Below are 19819 nucleotides of genomic sequence, written 5' to 3' on the forward strand. Positions count from 1 at the left end.
ATCAGAAGAAGTACAGATTGTCCTTATAATAGGGAAGGGTGGGTGAGTCCACCTGTTAGTTGTTTTTGCTCAGAGATTGCCTAGTTGTTTCATTGCATCCCTTTTCTGGGCAACACTTTTTTTTTTTTTAAGTTCCTTCCCCGATAAGCACCCAGTGGCTGTTCTTGATTTAAATTAGACCACAAGGCCACCTCACCAAGACAGTCCAAAGTTGCTGGTCCAGTCCTGGTTCTGCCCCACTGCATGCATGGAGATGCCGTTCTGATTTCCCTAAGAATGTTAGGCATGCAGTGGGGCAGAGCCGGGACTGGGTAAACGGATTCAAGTTGAAAGATCAAACAGCAACCTCAACGCCGTACTCAGGTTGACTTCAAAGCTGCCAGCTCTGAGAAATTATCATTGGAAGCAAAATTTGGAAACCCTGTGGCTCAACGAGAGAAACTGGAAAAACAGGTGCGGACTAGGTTGGACTGAATAAAATAATGCTTTGGAATTCAGCTTTGCCACAGATCTTTGATTTCTGGTTGAAGCACTCACTCCAGGCATCATGTGAAGTAGAGAAAATATTGTTTGACAGCACACGCAGAAGGTCTCTCCTATTTATTTTTCTAAGCAATCTTGGCTCTTGGATTTTCTTGTGCAGATGTGTTTAGCTTTTGGAAAAAAGGTTCTTGGAAGAGATGGTGGGGGTTGTGCTCCCTGCTGTATTGACTGTGGCTAGTCGGTCCCAGGTTTCACCCTACACCATACATTCGGAATCATTCCAGAGCTCGACTGGATGTAGACATCAAGGTCACCCTTCTTCAAATTCCCCAAGAGCGTGTGACTCTTTGTGGTCATCTGGAGGAAAACAAAACAAAAATACTTGAAGATTAATTTTGCGACCCACCCACCCCCCCCCCCCCCCCCCCCCTCAAAAATTGTATCTGATGGGAGCAGAGGTGCTGAATCCAGACATTATCCATTAGAATCTCAATTTGAGCACTCACTGGTGCCCCTAATTTCAACTCCTAGAAACTTTTCCAACCGGGAAAACCATGTCAAGAGGAACTCTTCCGTTCCAGCTGTGCTGGGGATCGGGCCCTGCTGCCGTCATTCCCTTCTGACATCATTGGGGGTCTGCGAGGGGTGGGTGTGCAGCTGGGAAGATTTTGTGGGCTGTGCTGGGGGCCGGTCACCACTGCAGTCATCCCTTCCTGATGACATCAGAGCCTGTGGGATCCTTAAAACTGCAGGGAGTAGTGGTGTCCAGATTTGGGACCTCGCCCACAGATCCCGTTGTGCTCTGAAGGTGACCCGGGGAAGGAAAGGTACCGTAAAGGCTTTCCCATCTGAGCCTTCTGCTGCCTCTTTGACATCCCCGCCTGTTTTAGAGCGCTTCCGTTTTCAATGTCAAGCCCATATGGAGCGAGTAGCACTTGGAGCTAATCCCTCTATGCTTGGTGATATATCTACATCGGTATTTCTGAGCCCCAGTGGTCCACAAATTTCACAGGATAGCAGTCTGATCTAGATCGGAACTGTGGCGAGGAATTTGAGCGCTCAAGGTGGTGCTCCTTCTCCCTCTCTAGATGGAGAGTTCCCCCTCAGCTGCTGGACTGGTGGCTTCTCTTCCTGTGCATTCTCACACTCAGATGGAGAAACCTGCGGTTACAGCTTTAGAAGTTCTTTGGACCCAGCTGGAAAGTTCTCCATCCCTGAGATTTGGTGCTCTATTCTGTGGGAGGTGTCACAGCCTTCGTTAATGCGAACTCAAGTGATAAAAGAGCACGCTAAGTAACTTTTGTCAGGAAAAAAGGACAATCTATTACTGCATCAAGAAACTGAGAATCGAGGGAATTTCAACGGGAGATTAAATCTAAGATTTTAAAATCTTCCTAGGTGCCCCATGATTCCTTCCATGGAAATGTTGAAAGCGTTATACTTAGATTTCTTGAGAGTTTCTAGGAAAGTAATTCCTTCTATTAATAAATTATATTATTTGCTGAATCTAATCTTGTTTCCTCAAGAGAAACAGGGCATGTCGCTTCAGATTCCTTTGATCTCTCGGATTTCTTGGAACAATCTAATTGTGTGGTTAAAGAGAGGGCTGAGAGTCTGATAAACAGTGAACACTCAGATTATGTCTTCAACTCAAGGTTACTTCATTTTTGGGACATAAGATATCTCTGCACCAGGATGAAGTTAGGGAAACTCAGCAGTGCAGGAAATTATTTATGTTAAAGAGAGAGAGGGTTGTGTTTTGAGATCGCCATGCACATGTACTATTAAGTCGCAAGAGGTTATTTTATGACTCTATTCAGCTTGAAGGTTTTCTTCAGAATAGATCGGTTACAGCTTGTTTAAAGCAGCCCTAGAGTGGGATCAAATTAGGAAAATGCCTTGTTTTCCTTTTTGCTTTTTAACGTCTTCCCCATATGTGGTCTAGAAATCAGGATTTAGGTTTTCAATTTGTTTTCATGATTTAATTATGTACTGGATTATTGTGGTTTTCTTTTATCAAGATGTCTCTTGCGTGTATAATTTGAAATTCATAAATAGTTTTTTTAAAAAATCCTTTTCCAACATGATTGTAAACAAATTTACTGAGGAGGATGGAACGGATCCAGTTCTATAATTTAACCATTCTCAGTGTAAAAACTTCTTTCCATGTATTAGCTTTAAGCAGTTTCTCTGTGCAGTCACTAGGATTAAGAGATCTGTTAGAGGAAGTCCTACTAAGTCTTCACTAAATGGCACAGTATGCAGCTCTGAACTGGATTATTGTAATCCATGGCTAGGAAGAACGCTGTAGGGAATAGTGCAGGATCGCTGACTGTGGGAAGGATATAGGAGCACTGGCTGTAGGGGAGCTGTAAAGGATGGTATAAGAGAATGGTGCAGGAAGCTCGGCTGTGGGGAAGTTGTAGGGGATCGCTTAGGACAGACGGCTGTAAAGTCCATTTTTATTTGTTGGTTGTATATAGAATCTCCCTCTGGAAAACGGTATCCATGCCAGATTTACTGTGATTTGTAGTCCCTGCTATCTTCCCATACTGAGACCCCCACCCCCCCAGAACTCTTTCCGAAAAGGTAGTCTGCTCTTGTGAGCTGCTGGAAGAATTAATTCCCTGTGATCATTCAGTGTCTCATTCTCCAAAGTACAACTAAGCCCTGCATGGCACCGGGGGAACTGAAAAAGAGGAGAAATCCGTGAAATGTGACCCGGATTAAGAGAGATTCCGGCGTGGTGTCGAGTGCACTGTGCACGCTCCTCAGAACCTGGAAGCGTGCCAGGCGTTTTTTCACATCCTGTCCTCCATAATACGTACCAGCACCGTCCCCTGTATTCCAACACCACACGTGTCGGGTCCTGCGTCTCAGCGCCGGACGCAGCGTATTAGGAGCCTCCTGAGCCCCGTCTGCAACAATGGGCTAGGAATCCTGCACTCTGATTGGCTGGCGCCCAACATTCTATTTACTTCAGACATCCATTATCCCGCTAGCAAGGCCCTGGAAAGTCAACGGAATGTTCGCTGCGGCAATTATAAAACTATTCTTAACTTCAGGAAACGGTTATTTCAGCTTTATGTAACCCCAGCGCGAGCTTTATCATAGTAATAATCGCCTCCAAGGTCAGGGACTTTTCGGGAGTTATTACCCTGTGTGTGGGGGAGGGGAGGGGGATCTGACTTGGGCTCTCACCTCCTCCCACCAGGGTGTTAACAGTCCCTCCATCATCCATGATTGCTTAATCATACCGCTCTCTTTCAAAGCAAAAAAAGATTTTGCAATACCCAAATCTCTGAAAGTGGAACTGACGGCTAGGACTTTCTGGCCTGTTATTTACGAGCTGGAGTCAGGGGGTCGTGATACGTGCGGGAGGAATGTTCTTACAAAAGAAATTCTTTCCATAGGAAGGAGCATCCTGGCACTAGAAAATGTCTCCTGTTTCATCCCCTATAGTTTCCACAGAATTCTAGAACTATAGAAAAGTTCCGTAGCCTATTTATGGGGGGGGGGGGGGGGGGGGGCGTTTTCTGTCTTTGGCCGGCCCAGCTCATTGTTTCTGCTTGTCGCCATGATGGACTGGCTAATTCAGGCAATGGGACCAGTCATCTGGCATCTGAAGGGGATGGGATGGGCAACCTTCAAATGCAATTTTGAGGGACGGTTTGGGATGTTTGATGTAAACCCCCCCCCCAAAAAAAGGTTTGGACTGGATGATATTTTTCTCCATATTCGTAACCAAACGGAGGGGCTCCATGACAGAGGGTTGCTCCACATCTGGAGGAAGAATCTCATACTTTTAGCTAAAGAAATTCATTTTCACCTGCTAACCTGTAAAAATATTTAGCTAGTCCAGTGTATTTCATTGGAAGTGGACGGCATATCCCTTCTTCCAACCAAGTGGTTACAAAGCCATCTGAAAGTGGGATGCATCAGAGGATGCATGAATTTAGCATCTGGCTTCAGGAGTGTTGTGTGAGCATGGTAGCAAGAGTATCCAGCAGGTTCCAAATTTTTGTTAGTTTGGCATTTTCAGACTCTGCAATTTACTTTTTTTTTTGTGTGTGTGACACTGTAGTGTTGTATGTGTTTCGTGTGCAAGTGTGTTGCTGTCTGTAGGATTGGAGTATGCATGTGTGTAGGACTGGGATATACAGTATAATCATTGGCTGGGCTAGCAGGGATGCTTGTGTGAGTGGGCGAGTATGCATGCAGCTCTGCAAGATGAGGGCTGAATGGAATAGCAGGAATCCTTGTGTATATGTGTGTGTGGGGGGGGGGTGTTTGTGTAGCTCTCTGTCGGATTAAGAGTGGGGTTGACTGGGATGGCAGTAATGATCCCATCACAGAGCTGTGCCGAGGTCCTCGCAGTTCAGTGTCTCTGGCACTGCCGGACTCTGTCTGCGTTTACCCTGACACTGAGTACTCTGAGGCCCTGGAGAGCAGCCAGTGTTATTACGGCAAAGTCCAGCTGTGTCGAGGCCTGTTGGGAAGTGTTTCTGGGACTGGATTTGCGCATGTTCTCTTTACATCAGTGCAACAATGCGATCTCAACAACAGTGATCGGAATGGTAGCTTTCGGGGGCGGGGGGGCATGATGCAGAGAGAGAAAATAATCTCCTGAGTCCCCAAGCAGAGGGAATATAATCACTATCTCATTATTGACTCCACTTGATATAAAAAATAAAACACAGCACTCTGGATTTGTGTTACCAAAGATTTCTCCTTTTACTTAGCAGTAGATAGCAGATACGGTTTTGCCACAGAGTGTACAGCTCTTTGTTAGAAGGAAGGTTTTTGCAGTGAAGATACTACTTGAGTAAGAAAGTCCTTCCCTTTCTCCAAGGTAATTTACACCTACTTGCTATTTCCAGCACAGTATTGTAGAGACCTGCTGGTCTCCACTAGATGGCCCTAGATATTCCATTTCCTTACAGTACCTCCCCTTGAGGCTGGCTCTGAATGGCAGCTCCTTAGTTCACTTGGAGGGGGAGGGGCTCAGGAGCGTAAGGAGCTGGGTTTTGGGAGATGGTTGATTTTTTTTTTAGGAGATCTCTACAGTGCAGCCTTGCCTGTCAGGGTTTGCCTCCAGTTTAAGATCAAGAGCCTTTAACTACATTTTTGGGCAGTTTTTTCCGGAGTTTACCTGTGTGACACTCTGGCCCCGTTTTGATGAGGGACAAAACCCGAATCCAGGGGCCAGGGGTGAGCCGACCTGTGTACCCCTTCCCCTGAAGTGGAAGGGCAGCAGTGGCTCCTCACCTGGGCAGAGGACTTTGAAAGTGCTTTGCCGTTTTTGGTTCGCGAGGAGGCTCAGTGCCTCCTCGCGTCCTGACGGTGGAAGCTGGGCTGTATTTGCCTGGTCACTAGCAGACCTGTATGAATGAAAGGGGGGGGGGGTCACTTCAGAAGGAATCCAAGGGGCAGAGGTCAGAGCTTTGGAGACACCCCCCCCCCCCCAATCTGGATCTCCAGGTTTGGGACAGAACCAGACTCGTGTGGCTCTCGGGTACGATTTTGAGGCTCAGGGGACCCACCACACACTTAGGGATTTACCTGCTCATCTGGGGTGCCTTTTTCTCTCACTCCCCGAGGAATAAATTTGCAACCCAGGATCAGGTACCGAGGACAGATACACAAAGAAAAGGAAGAAGAGTCTGCATAGGAAATCCCTAGTTTGAGTGTGCAGCTGTAAAGGAACAGTTATTCCGTTTGACTGGACATTTATTTATTTGGAAGAATCACAGAAGAGAGTATTATACGGTGTCCTACCTGTTCCCTGCAGCCCCATCACAAAAAGCATGTTATCAGCACCCAAAGGGAAGGCACTACCCCGCCTGGACCTAGAAGGCTATACCCCCCCCCCCCCCCCCCATAGAAAGGATCCACCCCTTGGGTCTAAAAAATTTGGGGAAGTGGCAGAAGAGTTAGCCCCAGAAATAAAATCTTTTCTGGACCCTCAGGATACTGTCAGATCCCCTAAGGTAGCGTTGCAGTATTATGTGCACACACCCTGGACTACCTTTGGGCTTTTACTCACTGGTTCCCAGGGATGTGCTCCCCTACGAGCTCTTACTTACAGGGCCTGAACTGGATAGAAAAGGTCGTTTGTTGAGCTCACGCGTGGCAGCCTCTGAATTCCCCCCGGCCTGCTCCTGCAAGGCTGAATGCTTCCTCTCTCCTTCGCTGTTCTGGGTTGCTTTTGGAGAAAAGTCCAGGATCTCGATCCATGCCCACACTCCAGTCCCTACAGGGGTTTCTTCTGCATGCCGCCGACTGGCAGAAGCCACGCCTTGTGTCAAAAAAATTGTAAGGAGCCCTTTCAGTGAAGCAAGGGGCCCTTCAATTAATAAGCAACATTGTGGAAGGGAGTTTTCTTGTTTGCAGATGATATGAAACTCTGCAGCAGAGAAGACAAGCCAGAGGGAGTGGATTGCTTTAAAAAAAAAAATTGGAAGAATGGTCAAGAGTTTTGCCAACTGAGCTTTAATCCCAAAATAATCCTAAATGATGTATCGGCTTGCAAAAACATAATGGTTTAAATATCATTTGGAAGGGGAGGAGCTAGCAGTCCCCAGTCAGAAAAAGGAATCAATGCAATAAAGCAGCTCGGGGAAGCTAATGGGGGGTACTTGGGTGCATGAAAAGCGAGCTCACTGGTAGAAAGAGGGAAATATTTACATCTCCCCAGGTCTCTGGAGAAATTCTGTTGAGTTGTGAGGATTAGGAGAATGGTGCATGACTTGCACTACAGTCCATACCCAGAGAAAACTCAAGGAGCTAAGGAGGGAGCGAGGAGATTTAATACAAATATTCAAATATCTGGCAGGCTTCCGTCAGGTACCGGAAGGTAGCGTCTGGCATAGAATGAAAAGCTCAGGGATGTAAGGGAAAGAAGCTGAAGGGAGAGAAGCTCAAAAGGAAGGAGAGGAAATATTTGTTTTTGCTGAGAGGGCAGGAGACACCTAGAACCTAGCAGAGGTAGGAGGAGTCAAAACAGTGACAGAATTCAAGCCGGCATGGGAGAGACACAAAGGGACAAGAGTGACAAGGGCGCCGAGGGAGAAGGCTGCAGGCTAGTCAGATCTGTGGCTGCACATTAGGCAGGTACAAATTAGCAAACTTTGTAGAGAGGGAGTAAAGATATATATATATACACACAGTACACACATACACATGGCAGGATTGATGCAACGGGCTACACAGACAGAAAGAACGATGGAGCGAGAAAATAGAGAGCAAGAGACATCAAGGGAGAGATAACTAGAGAAGGAAATAGAGGTGGAATGACAGAGGGTGACAAAATAAAAGAGAGAAGGAATGAAAGAAAAACCAGAAGAGAGGAAGGGACATAAAAAGGAGAGAGAGGGGGAGAGAAGACAGTGTGAGCTGGAGTGGACGGGAGGGAGATGTGCAGGAGCGATGGACTGGGGACAGCACGAGGACCAGGATTCATTCCTTTGGCAGGAGGGAGCTTGTTATCAGGCACCGGTTCTGCAAATTCCTCTGGCGCTGAGATCAGCTGCTCTGGAATTCGAGATCGTGCCCGATGCTCAGGCCCTTTCAAAAGGGGGGTTTGTATTTTTCCTAATTGAATCCAGACTCCTCGCTCTGCTTATTGTTGTTTGTAGGCGGCAGGCTTTTAGCAGCATGCAACCTGCTGCAGGAGGAAGGAAACGTGATTCATTCACAAGTGGGGTGCTCAAAGCTTCAGACCTCCTTTCCATGGCCTACACGTCCCATAGGCTGGCAGCTTTTCACAGTGCTGCCTCTCTCCTTGCTCCCACCCATCCAGCTGTCATCAGGGAGCCATCACACAAGGCCTCTCTCTTGCTCCTGTCTCTCCCGGTCACACACAGAGTATCACTGCAGGAGTGCTGCTGTCTCTCCCTCTCCCGGAGTATCACTGTAAAACCTGGGCCCGTCTCGCCCTCTCTCGTGCTCTCGTCTGTTTAGAAACTTGAGATGTTTTTGGTTTTTTTCACTTATTATAAGATTCTCTGCAGGCTGTGATCCCTTGTACTGGACCAAAATGAGAATTAGCCAGTGATGGTACAGACTAGGAGCTGCTGAGAGCCCACGGTTCCCTGGCCCTCGCCAGCTGACTGGTTTTCATTTTGAGAGTAGCTTTGCCAGAAGTGGTGTTGCTGTTATCCATCAGTTCTCTCTCTTTGCTTTGCAGGAGCTCCTGGAGCTGTGCCCGGGGCAGGCGGGCATTTCCCGGCAGGGGGAGTTTACCCAGGTAAGGCTCTGCAGCCCAGGCACTGAAGGCTTTGCAGGCTGTGATACTGTCATTGGGACCTACGTAGGAATTACCCGAAGATGAGGAGGTACAGGAGCTTTAGAAACCGCAAAGGTCCTAAGTCCAGCAGGGGGTGAATGTAACAGCATTTATTATTTGATTAATGACGCTAGCATGTGAAATGCTCTATGGGGTAATTAACCTGATTATAGTAAGAATGATTCCTTGTTAACATGTGAGGTGCTCTGACCACAATATGGGGATGTGGGGGTGCACTGGCAATAGAGCAGGAGAGGAGATGGGACAGAGAGTACAGAGAATGGAAATATCTCTCTGGTACCCACAGGTGGTTCTGTCTGCAGACTGAGGAGAGGTCGCTGACAGAACAGCAGGAGAGGAGACGGGACAGAGAGTACAGAGAATGGAAATATCTCTCTGGTACCCACAGGTGGTTCTGTCTGCAGACTGAGGAGAGGTCCCTGACAGAACAGCAGGAGAGGAGACGGGACTGAGAGTACAGAGAATGGAAATATCTCTCTGGTACCCACAGGTGGTTCTGTCTGCAGACCGAGGAGAGGTCGCTGACAGAACAGCAGGAGAGGAGACAGGACAGAGAGTACAGAGAATGGAAATATCTCTCTGGTACCCACAGGTGGTTCTGTCTGCAGACTGAGGAGAGGTCGCTGACAGAACAGCAGGAGAGGAGACAGGACAGTGAGCACAGAGAATGGAAATATCTCTCTGGTACCCACAGGTGGTTCTGTCTGCAGACTGAGGAGAGGTCCCTGACAGAACAGCAGGAGAGGAGACGGGACAGAGAGTACAGAGAATGGAAATATCGCTCTGGTACCCACAGGTGGTTCTGTCTGCAGACCGAGGAGAGGTCGCTGACAGAACAGCAGAAGAGGAGACGGGACAGAGAGTACAGAGAATGGAAATATCTCTCTGGTACCCACAGGTGGTTCTGTCTGCAGACTGAGGAGAGGTCGCTGACAGAACAGCAGGAGAGGAGACAGGATAGTGAGCACAGAGAATGGAAATATCTCTCTGGTACCCACAGGTGGTTCTGTCTGCAGACTGAGGAGAGGTCGCTGACAGAACAGCAGGAGAGGAGACGGGACAGAGAGTACAGAGAATGGAAATATCTCTCTGGTACCCACAGATGGCTCTGTCTGCAGACCGAGGAGAGGTCGCTGACAGAACAGCAGGAGAGGAGACGGGACAGAGAGTGCAGAGAATGGAAATATCTCTCTGGTACCCACAGGTGGTTCTGTCTGCAGACTGAGGAGAGGTCCCTGACAGAACAGCAGGAGAGGAGACAGGACAGAGGATGTAGAGAGAATGGAAATATCTCTCTGGTACCCACAGGTGGTTCTGTCTGCAGACTGAGGAGAGGTCGCTGACAGAACAGCAGGAGAGGAGACAGGACAGTGAGCACAGAGAATGGAAATATCTCTCTGGTACCCACAGGTGGTTCTGTCTGCAGACCGAGGAGAGGTCGCTGACAGAACAGCAGGAGAGGAGACAGGACTGAGAGTACAGAGAATGGAAATATCTCTCTGGTTCCAGCAGGGCAATTGATTGTGTGGCATGCCCAGTACTGCCAGACTCACATTTTATTTACTTTCATATAGATAAGGAATTCAAATGTATTCATCTTGAACTGGGACCCTTGGACTCCCTGAGAGTGATCTGAAGGTTATAAGGGAAGTGTGAAAGGAATTATTAAACAATTTAGTATTTCATGAAAATTCAGTTACTTATAAGCTGTACCTGCTTGAAAAACATTAGTTTATTATTAATTAATTTTCCCCTTAGTAAAACTCATTGAAGAGCAGAGGCAAGGCAGCTACAGATCTGCCAAGTGACCCAGGTCAAAGAAAGGGATACTAGGCCATGCCTGGATTTCTGACAGCTTTTCCTGATGCCTTCTAGTACCTGCAGGGCTGATTTCTCATGCTAGAAGCAGGGACTACAAATACCATATTGCATTGTGATATACATTTGAAACCAAGGACTGGTCTCTCTCTCCTGGGAATGTGTTTGTTTATTTATTTACAAGTTTTATAAACTGCTTTTCACAGTGGTGTAAAACAATAAAAAAGCAAAAAGTATCATAATAATATGTAATAAATGCATGAAAGAAAAAGTATAAATCATCATGTCAAATATCCAAAGAACATATTCAGAAAATCAGCCAAGCATAATACTAAGAACCCATCACCATTAGGTTATGTTTTAATTGCTTTAATATTTGTAATTTCTGTATTTATGATGTATGTATTATGCTTGCTGATTTTTATATGTTGTTTAGTTTTATTCTATGTCATGCATTATATTGTGTATATATAATATTTCCTGTTATTGAAAAGTGGTATATCATGCAAATAAACTAATCATTTTAGGGCAGTGATGGCGAACTCCAGTCCTCGAATGCCACAAACAGGACAGGTTTTCAGGATATCCACAATGATTATGCATGAGATAGATTTGCATACAATGGAGGCAGTGCATGCAAATCTTTCTCATGAATATTCAGTGGAGCCAGTTTGCAACCCTTAGCTGATGATGATAACCCTATGTGGGCTTTGCTTCAGGTCTGGCAAAGACCCGGCCCTCACAGACACTGAGAAAGGAGTGACAGGTACACAGAAAATCCTGGGCACAGTAACTAGTCAATAATAAATTTTTCTGTATTATCTGGAGGCCTCGTAACATTTAGTTTTAATGATCACCTTTGGAAAGCTCTTATGGAAAAATTTAAAAAAGAACCAATACCTGTTTTATTAAATCTGCTTGTAAAAATCCCAAAGGGATTTCCATGGGATCAGTAGAATGCCAGAGAGGAATTCTGCCTGCATTTCTTATCCGTGTCATAAACTTGCCACCTCGCAGTCTAGGTCAGGCGAGAGGCGACCACATTACCTATAGTCATGGTACGGTCTCCTGCTCCATCTTGTGGCTTACTGAGGATCAACAAGAACCCAGTCAAGCAGGACATGGGAACTGCAGGCTTATTGGCTGGAAATGCTAAGATGATGATCTACAATGAGTTAATAAAGCAACCGATCCCACAAGGCACCCTGGTTACCCGTAGACCAGCAGGCAGAAGCTGCGAGAGGGAGTAGGAAGGAGATGATAGAAGGTAGTTTTTCAGAGAGAGATGCATGTTATTGCCTGGTTGAGCCATCTTCCAGCGACCTGAGACAGAGCCATCTCAAGCCAGGCTGTACAGTTTCCCAAGATGCTTTGCGCATGCTGCAGGCAATACAGCGATATAGATGTGAAGGAGAAGGTTTAATGAAGGAGAGGAGGTTAACCAAGGAGCTACTTACTGGACTGTGCAAAGATTTCAGTCAGGGTGAAGTGGCAAAGAATCAGAAGACACGGGAGGAAAGATGGGTTTCATCAGTGGATCTGAAAATGGAGAGAGAATCAGTCACCTGAGGCAAGGAGAAGGCTATCCAAAACCTCAGGGCCCAGAGGAAGGAGCAGGGTTTCTGATGAGGAGGCGGGGGATTTAGGAGGGGAGGGAATGGGGAAGGGGAATAGCAACCGATATACAGTGACAAGCTCATGGGCCAGCAGAGCAAATGTATTAATCTGAATCCTAAAAGAGATGGAGCCAGGCCTGCCGATTCTGAGTGAACCTGTACTTGGGAAGTTTTGGGACATCACAGGGCTTTCAGGCCTGGGCTGAACAAGATTTGTTGATTTCCTGTGGATGTGGTCCTTCATTAAACCAATTTTCACCCAATAAATTCCAGGATTTTTCCAAAAAATGACAATTGATTTAAACCGATTTTCACCCCAATTTTAGGACGATTAAAGAGCACTCTGGATGCAGCACTTCAAGGCCTCCCACCACTGCTAGAAGCCAATGGGGGCCAGAGCAGGTGCTGCCTTTCAAAGCCCCCCCACCCATGAAAGCGCTCCCTGATGTGACGTTTCGAGCTCTGCCTTCCCGTCTCCTCCCTAACCAGCCAAAGCGCCTGCTGAATGGTGCCGCTCATGCGGCGTTTGAAGTGGGCCCCTTCCCCCACAATACCAGAACCCCCTTCCCCCGCGGGCTCCCTGGTCTGTACAAAATCAGAGCACGGGAGCCCCAGCAAGACCCAGGGAGGAGGAGCCTGGAGCCGTCAGCAGTAAAGGACGAAAACTGTTGCAGTAGAGAGGGGGGGAAGGCGAGAGGGCGGTTCTTGTTAGGGGCAGGGAGAAAGGGGAACCCGCCAGGCAAGGGATGGGGGTAGAGATGGGGGATGCTGCTGAGTGGGTGGGTAGGAGAATATGTGCTGTCCACCAAAATAAACTCCGATATTTACCCAGAAAAATGAGTCATTTTTTTCCCCCCAACTGATTTTCTCCTCTTTCTGTTCTTGTCATAATTAACCCTGATAAATTCCCAGGAAATATAAAAAAAAAATAAAAAATAAGAAAACGAAAATGAAGGGCCCTACCTATGGAGAAAGCAATTGACTCCTAACTTGATGCTGTATAGAAAAAAACACCTGTGTCTGGGTCACATTTCTCCATGTGCATGGTAAATATAAGCCATAGTGAAAAATCGCTGGTAACACTGTAAGTCTTATTTGTAATGCATGCTTAAATGATTTGTGTGGGCCACTGGAATTTGCTTGGTAAAATGAAAGCCTATCCAATCACAAAATGACAGCTGCATTCGAAATGCACTCATTAAACTAAAAAAAAAAAAAGTTGGAATGTATGGTGTTCAGCAGAAACCATTGTGTGCTATCAGTCGAAATTAATACAACAGAGTTTGCATAAACCAAAAACATTTGAATGTTATTATATTTAGCATCCAAAAGTTGGATCTCCTGGATTTGAGAGTCTTTCTCCTTAAACCTTGACTGCAGTGCACAGGAACATTTGTAACGGCGCTAATAATATGATAGCATGAATCATCAATCAGTGGTCTTGCTTGGAAAGTCCCTACTGTGCTTTCTCCAGTATTAATGCTTGCAACAATCTTCCGAAGGCTGGGCTTTAAATTCCTGGAGACTCCAGGCCAGGAAGCTGGCAGCCCTAAATGGGATATTCTCTGAGGTTTGGTGTCAGGAAGGAGTTGGCTGCAATGACGTTCACGCTCTCACTGCTGTTTGCAGGAATTGGTGGCATCGGTGGAGCAGGTCTATACCCTGGAGCTGGAGTAGGAGCTGGCAGCATAGGAGCAGGTGAGTAATGCGAGATCCTGCACAGAGAGAAGGACCGATTGCTCTGCAGATCACCAGTCCTCCATGATCGTGCTGATCACAGACATTGATCCGAACCGCAATGTTCAATCACGATTCCAGGGTTAAAGGCTTTTCCTGGTGAGAATGGTCAAATTGGAGAAAAATCGTTGATCCTAAGATCATGATCCAAACCCCCCCCCCCCCCCCCCAATAATGATCGTGACCCGTGGGATTGCAGATTGTCATCAGCACATCATGCAGCCCAGCTCTGATAAAACACACACACACACACACACACACAAATACAGAGTAATATATAAAGGCATGCCAGCCATACAAACAAGAACATGCATTCACGCATGTGATTAAATACATATGCATTGATATAAACTTCTATGCAAATTCATGTGCATGCAAACTATAGAAGTATACAATCATATAAGAACCGCTCACACAAACATGCAAATACTGTACATCAGCAGGATAGACATTGTTATAAATAAATAAATACATACAGACATGTCGGCAAAGAAAAGTCTATAAATAAAATAAATAAATACATACATACTCTAACCAGACCACTTACGGTAACTAACTCTAAGGCCTCTGAGAGACATACTCTGTGTCAGTGATATCTCAACTGCCTTTTCGGATCGTTTGGGGATTTATAGTCTTAAGTCGGCCTATACAGAATGCAAGATTTGCAATTCCAAAATACTCTTAAGAACTATCAGAAGTGACCCTGGTCATTAGCAGGTTTGGAATTGCACAGTGGACACAATTCTACAAGTATACCCATACTCATAACCTCATATTTGCATGCATGCAACTAATTCAATCCAGACATGCATGCAGTGACACACACACACACACACACACATAGATACAGTTCTACACATGCAAGCCCTCATGCAACAACATTGGGATTGGACTGGAGAGATAAATCTCAGATGGACACTTCTATCGTCAGGTAGAATTTTTGGCATGTCCAACACTAACCTATGACTCTTTCTGGGTGGACGACACAAGAACCTTTAGAAAGCAGGTGATAATACTCATGTGTTAAGTCTAGCCAAAGGCTCTTATCTAAAGATAATGGAGAAATTTAGTCTTACCTGTTAATTTCCTTTTCTTGAATCCTACTGTTCTGGAGCCACTTATCAAGCCCTACTCAAGGGAGAAGGAGGGTGGGTGCCCAGTAAGGGAAAACAAGCACCATCTCCCCAGTAGAGATCTGTTAGTGAAGCACGGTACAGGCTTTTTGCCTACATTGCACCATTGTATATACTAGAGATGATGTCACTGCAAGAGCTGTGATCTCTGTCTTCATCCGCTAGTAGATGGCATAGACCCAAGCATCTGGACCGGTCTAGTAGGATGATAAGGAAGAGGTCAATTTTCAAACTGACCACACTGGGTCAAGGACAGTGTGTACCGTTTACCTGCAGGCTCTCCACCAACTCTCAAGACGAAAGTATGTGCATGTGTTTTCTTTGAAACTGGCCGCGGGTACAAAGTACGTGTGGCCACTTGCACCTTGCTTTTTCGCTGGGTAGAATTTTGCTGGAAAAGTAGGCGTGAAGACTTGAAAATGTCCATCTACACACTAACTCTTCATCCCTCCGACTTAAAACCACACCCCCGGGAGCACCTCTGGATGCCAGTGCTTATAGCCATATTGAGGGCTACCTCCTACCTCCGAATTAAGCATGTAAAGTGCTCTGTGAATAGTGCACTGTCATTACTGGTAATACATATCTGTGCATTAATAGCCACACATGCAGAGCCCCATATCATCATCATCACGGTTTATTGATTGCACACTTTTCTTACAAGCAGAGCTCAAAGTGTATTACGACAAGATGAGATCTGCATTCATGAGGTACAGCATAGTAGATAAAAGCTACCTTCAAAGTACAAACATTTAGGATAAATAATTTGGAACTATCTTCAAGTACATAAGATATGACTCTCTAGCTAACAACTACATTTAAAGTACAAATAATTTAGAACACATAAGGCACCATAGGTAATAGCATGGGAAGAGAGGAAGAAGGGAAACCAGAATTGAAAATGACTAGGAGTTGTTTAGTCTAGTTTTCAGTTAGTCTTCTAGTGGTCTAGGGTACCTCTTAATGACCACAGTAGGCAGTAGCATATGAAGATGAGTCCTGGGGATCTCATATTTAAAGTGTCAGACAGCAAATTTGCTACATCTTGGATAAGCTACCTACCAGGAATCCATATTTAAAGTCTCTGAAGCACGATTGCTTTGCATGGACTAGTCTTAATTAAGAGCAGGTTTGCATCAGAATTTGTCTTCTGGGGACAAGGCGCCCTTCTCGTGTGGTAGGCGGTGTTACGGTTTTCTAAAGACCAGCAGGTTAGGCATTAGTCTGATGTTCAGTGGTAGAGCTTCATAGGGTTGGAACTGCTTCTGAGAAGGTTTTCTTTCTGGTTGCCATGGGGTGCAGGTCTTTGGGTGTTAATATAGTACAACTAGGTAGGACTGTGGTACTGAAGATATATATGGGGTAAGGCAACTGCTTAGGTAGTGCAGTGCACATCCTTTGAGGGCCTTAAAGGCTAGCACCAGCATTTTGAACTTTCTTCGATGAAGTATTGGAACCCCGTGCAACAATTTTAGGATAGGAGTGATCCTTTCAAATGTACTTGCATTTCACAGCATTCAAGCTGCTGCATTCTTGAATGAGTTGTAGGTGCCAGATTAGTTTGTTTGGTGGCTCAGTGTAAAGCAGGTTGCAGTAATCCAAGCAGGAAATCACACAGGCTTCTATGGCTGTATCTGTAATCTTTGATTTATAATCTTTATACTCTCTTCAATGTATCACTAATTATTGCAGAGTTTAATTTATATTTCTCCTCTCCAGCTTTATTAATTTGACATTTTTGCTCGTATGTTTTGTCGTTTTAAACTGCCGTGCATGAAGAATGCTTGTAGGGGAGTCAATACTGTGCTGCCTGACTCCCAACGAGTGCCCACACATGTAAAAGGAGACCACTAGACGTCAGGGGCCTGGCACATGCTATGTCCTCGGTGTCCTTATGCTGTCACGTCTCTTTGCAGTGAAACATGGAACTTTCAAAGATCAGTTGTCAAAGATCAGCAGTTTTGCACCTAACAGGCATTGGAATAAATTATATAGAGTTGACAGGATTAGCCAGGGCTAACACTACATCATTAGCAAAGAGACCACATTTATCTTCCACATTGCTGGTTAATACCAGGGTTGAATTTAGTTCTTAGTGATAGGAGTGAAGGGGTGGGTCCCTCTCCAAAAGATGGGGAAGTGGAGGAGGTCCCTCCTGAGATGCATCATAGTGAAATCTGACCGCGGCAGACCTCCGTGAGCCCTGACTTATAACACAGCCCCTCCTCCCAGAGCCGGATTTCCAGTCTGCCTTGATAATGATTGTTAGGGCACCTACAGTCTTGTCAAGGGGCAGTCAGATCTTTCTATTGCAGTTTTCAGGTTCTTTGCTTCAGCTGAATGTTGCGACTGTTACAGTTGCCATGGAATAGATATTCAAACAAATCCAGCTAAGTGAATTAGCCAGATAAGACTTATCCGGCTAACTCACACAGGATGCCGCTGAATATACCCGAATAAGTTGCTAGTTAGCCGGATAAAACTTATCCGGCTATGTTAGACCTACAAGTAGCTCCTTCCCGTTACGTCCATATCCTGCCCACCATTTAGCCAGATAAGTACTTATCTGGTGAAGTGGTGGCCGTTGAACAGGACCAGATATTCAGCCGCTGTCACTTAGCTGGATAAGTCCATACTTATCTGGCTAAGTAGCGCTGAATATCGGCCTCCAGCAGATCTTAATAGAGCTTTACCCCTTTCATCTTGCGGTCACTCTGTTGCTGTGCAATTATTCTAGCACTCCTTCTATTAGTCCAAGTCTTTTGAATGGGTATAAGTAATTCAACAATTGTTGCCGGCATTCATAGCATGGGATCTATTTAATGTTTTGGGTACTTGCCAGGTACTTGTGACTTGGATTGGCCGCCGCTGGAGACAGAATGCTGGGCTTGATGGACCCTTGGTCTGACTCAGTGTGGCATGTCTTATGTTCTTATGTAACAATAGAACAAATTGCAAGACAGAAAAAGAATTAAATACAAGAATCAAAACCAGATATGCACAGGAGAATTGAAGCAGTATAAACCAACATAATAAGCAGCTCAGCTACAATAGCAACAGGACTCAACGCTGTGTGCCTAAATATCTATCTACAAATCTCCATACCTGAAACAGTTTACCAACATCACATTACTTGGTGACTGTTTTTTCATACCTGTAACCACCCATGGGGTGTTTCACCCATAATGAACATCCTATCAACTGCAGTCTCTCCAATTCTTTAGAAGAGATAGCAACATGTGATGATTAAGGGGGTAATTTTCAAAGGCACTGACGTGCATAGAGGATAATTTTACAACAGCCCGTGTAGGGCTGCGCGTATAAAGTGCACGCGGACTTCAGCCCTAATTTTCAAAATGGACCTTACGCGTGTAAATCTGCTTTGAAAACTAGCGGGCGTACCCGGAGCCATGCGCGGCGTCCTCCCACACATTTACGTCTGCCTGAGGAGCTGGGGTAGATGCGTCCGCCTGCATTTGCACACATTCTCCCCAAAACAGAAAGTACGTACGTAGCACTAAATTCAGTCCCCAGTAATTTTCCATCTGTAGGCATTTTTTAATCCTCCCATAACCAAAACCCCATCTTTTTGGGGGACGGACTTCTTGGAGCATACTCAGAGGGTTAGGAGCAGGTGGAAGAGCCAGAGGGAAGGAGAGACCAGAGGGGGTCAGCAGCTGGCGATCCCCTTAGGATTTCAGGATAGTTATTGAATGGCTGGAGATTTTTTTGAAGAGAGAAGAGTCAGAAGATGGAGACCCCCCCCCCCCCTCAGGATTTTAATTCCATGATTTTTGGACTTTGAGAAGATCAGTCCATAGGGAAGGGCGGGCACCCCCCCCCCCCCCCCACACACACACACACACACACACTTCATCCCAAAAGACTGGATCAGAAGTTCTTTTCGCCCAGGCTGAAAGCGAAAGGCTGGGGTGAAGAGAAGCTGAAAGAAGGGAGGAGAGGTTTTGGATTACAAATCGAGAGTTGACCCACATTTTGGGAATTTTTTTGGCTATGGCTAATGGTGCAAGAGACATGGACAGAGAACCTATCTTTCTCTGGGGTCATTGGTTTGATGCTGAATTCATGTTTTACGATGCTGGACTGGATGTTTTTTTTTTTCCCTTTGAGCTGCAGTAAAGATTTTAGTTTGAACACCGCGTTTAGCGTCCTTGATCTTGTTTTGGTGATCATGCCAGGGGCTCTGAAGATTAACTTCTTCCCCTTCGGACCCGGACCTGTGACACCCCTGAATGGCGTTCACAGCACAAGACAGCAGCCAGCTGCATACGTAAATGGTTTCCCCAACCTAGCACCACCCTGAGGACATCTTTTTCAAGAAAGGGTAAAAGTATGTGCAGAACTGCTTCCACGGATGCTTTTCTGCGCACAACCCCCGGGGTAACTTTCAAAAAGACCATTTGCATCTGTAAAATATCTGCATAAATGCATTTGAAAATTATCTTCAGAAAATGCAGTTTGAAAACAGCCCTGGCAAGTTGTGCGCATAAAATTATGCACAAAACATCATTTCACATGTATTTCTGCACACATACCAACTAGGTGTTTTGGGGGCGGGGTGGAGCTGGGGTGGAATTTGGATTTTTCGAGCATACTCTCAAATTTCTGAAAGTATGCACAGTAAGTTATGCCTCCTCCTGAGCAGATGTAGCTTCCACGTGTCTGTCCCTGCATCTATGTGCCCGGGTGTAGCCAGCACAACC

The 19819-nt window shown here is 45.8% G+C and overlaps 1 protein-coding gene across 1 annotated transcript in view; it reads left to right on the forward strand.

The window, feature by feature from the left end:
• ELN (elastin) overlaps positions 1-19819 on the forward strand; it is a 208687-nt gene that overhangs the window by 57837 nt on the left and 131031 nt on the right. The window contains exons 4-5 of the mRNA XM_029613541.1: positions 8672-8731; positions 13855-13923. Coding sequence (XP_029469401.1) covers positions 8672-8731; positions 13855-13923 — 129 coding nt within the window. The remainder of the gene's footprint in view (positions 1-8671; positions 8732-13854; positions 13924-19819) is intronic.

Source organism: Rhinatrema bivittatum, chromosome 8 (genome assembly GCF_901001135.1).
Source record: "Rhinatrema bivittatum chromosome 8, aRhiBiv1.1, whole genome shotgun sequence".
In the NCBI taxonomy this organism is placed as follows: Eukaryota; Metazoa; Chordata; class Amphibia; order Gymnophiona; family Rhinatrematidae; genus Rhinatrema; species Rhinatrema bivittatum.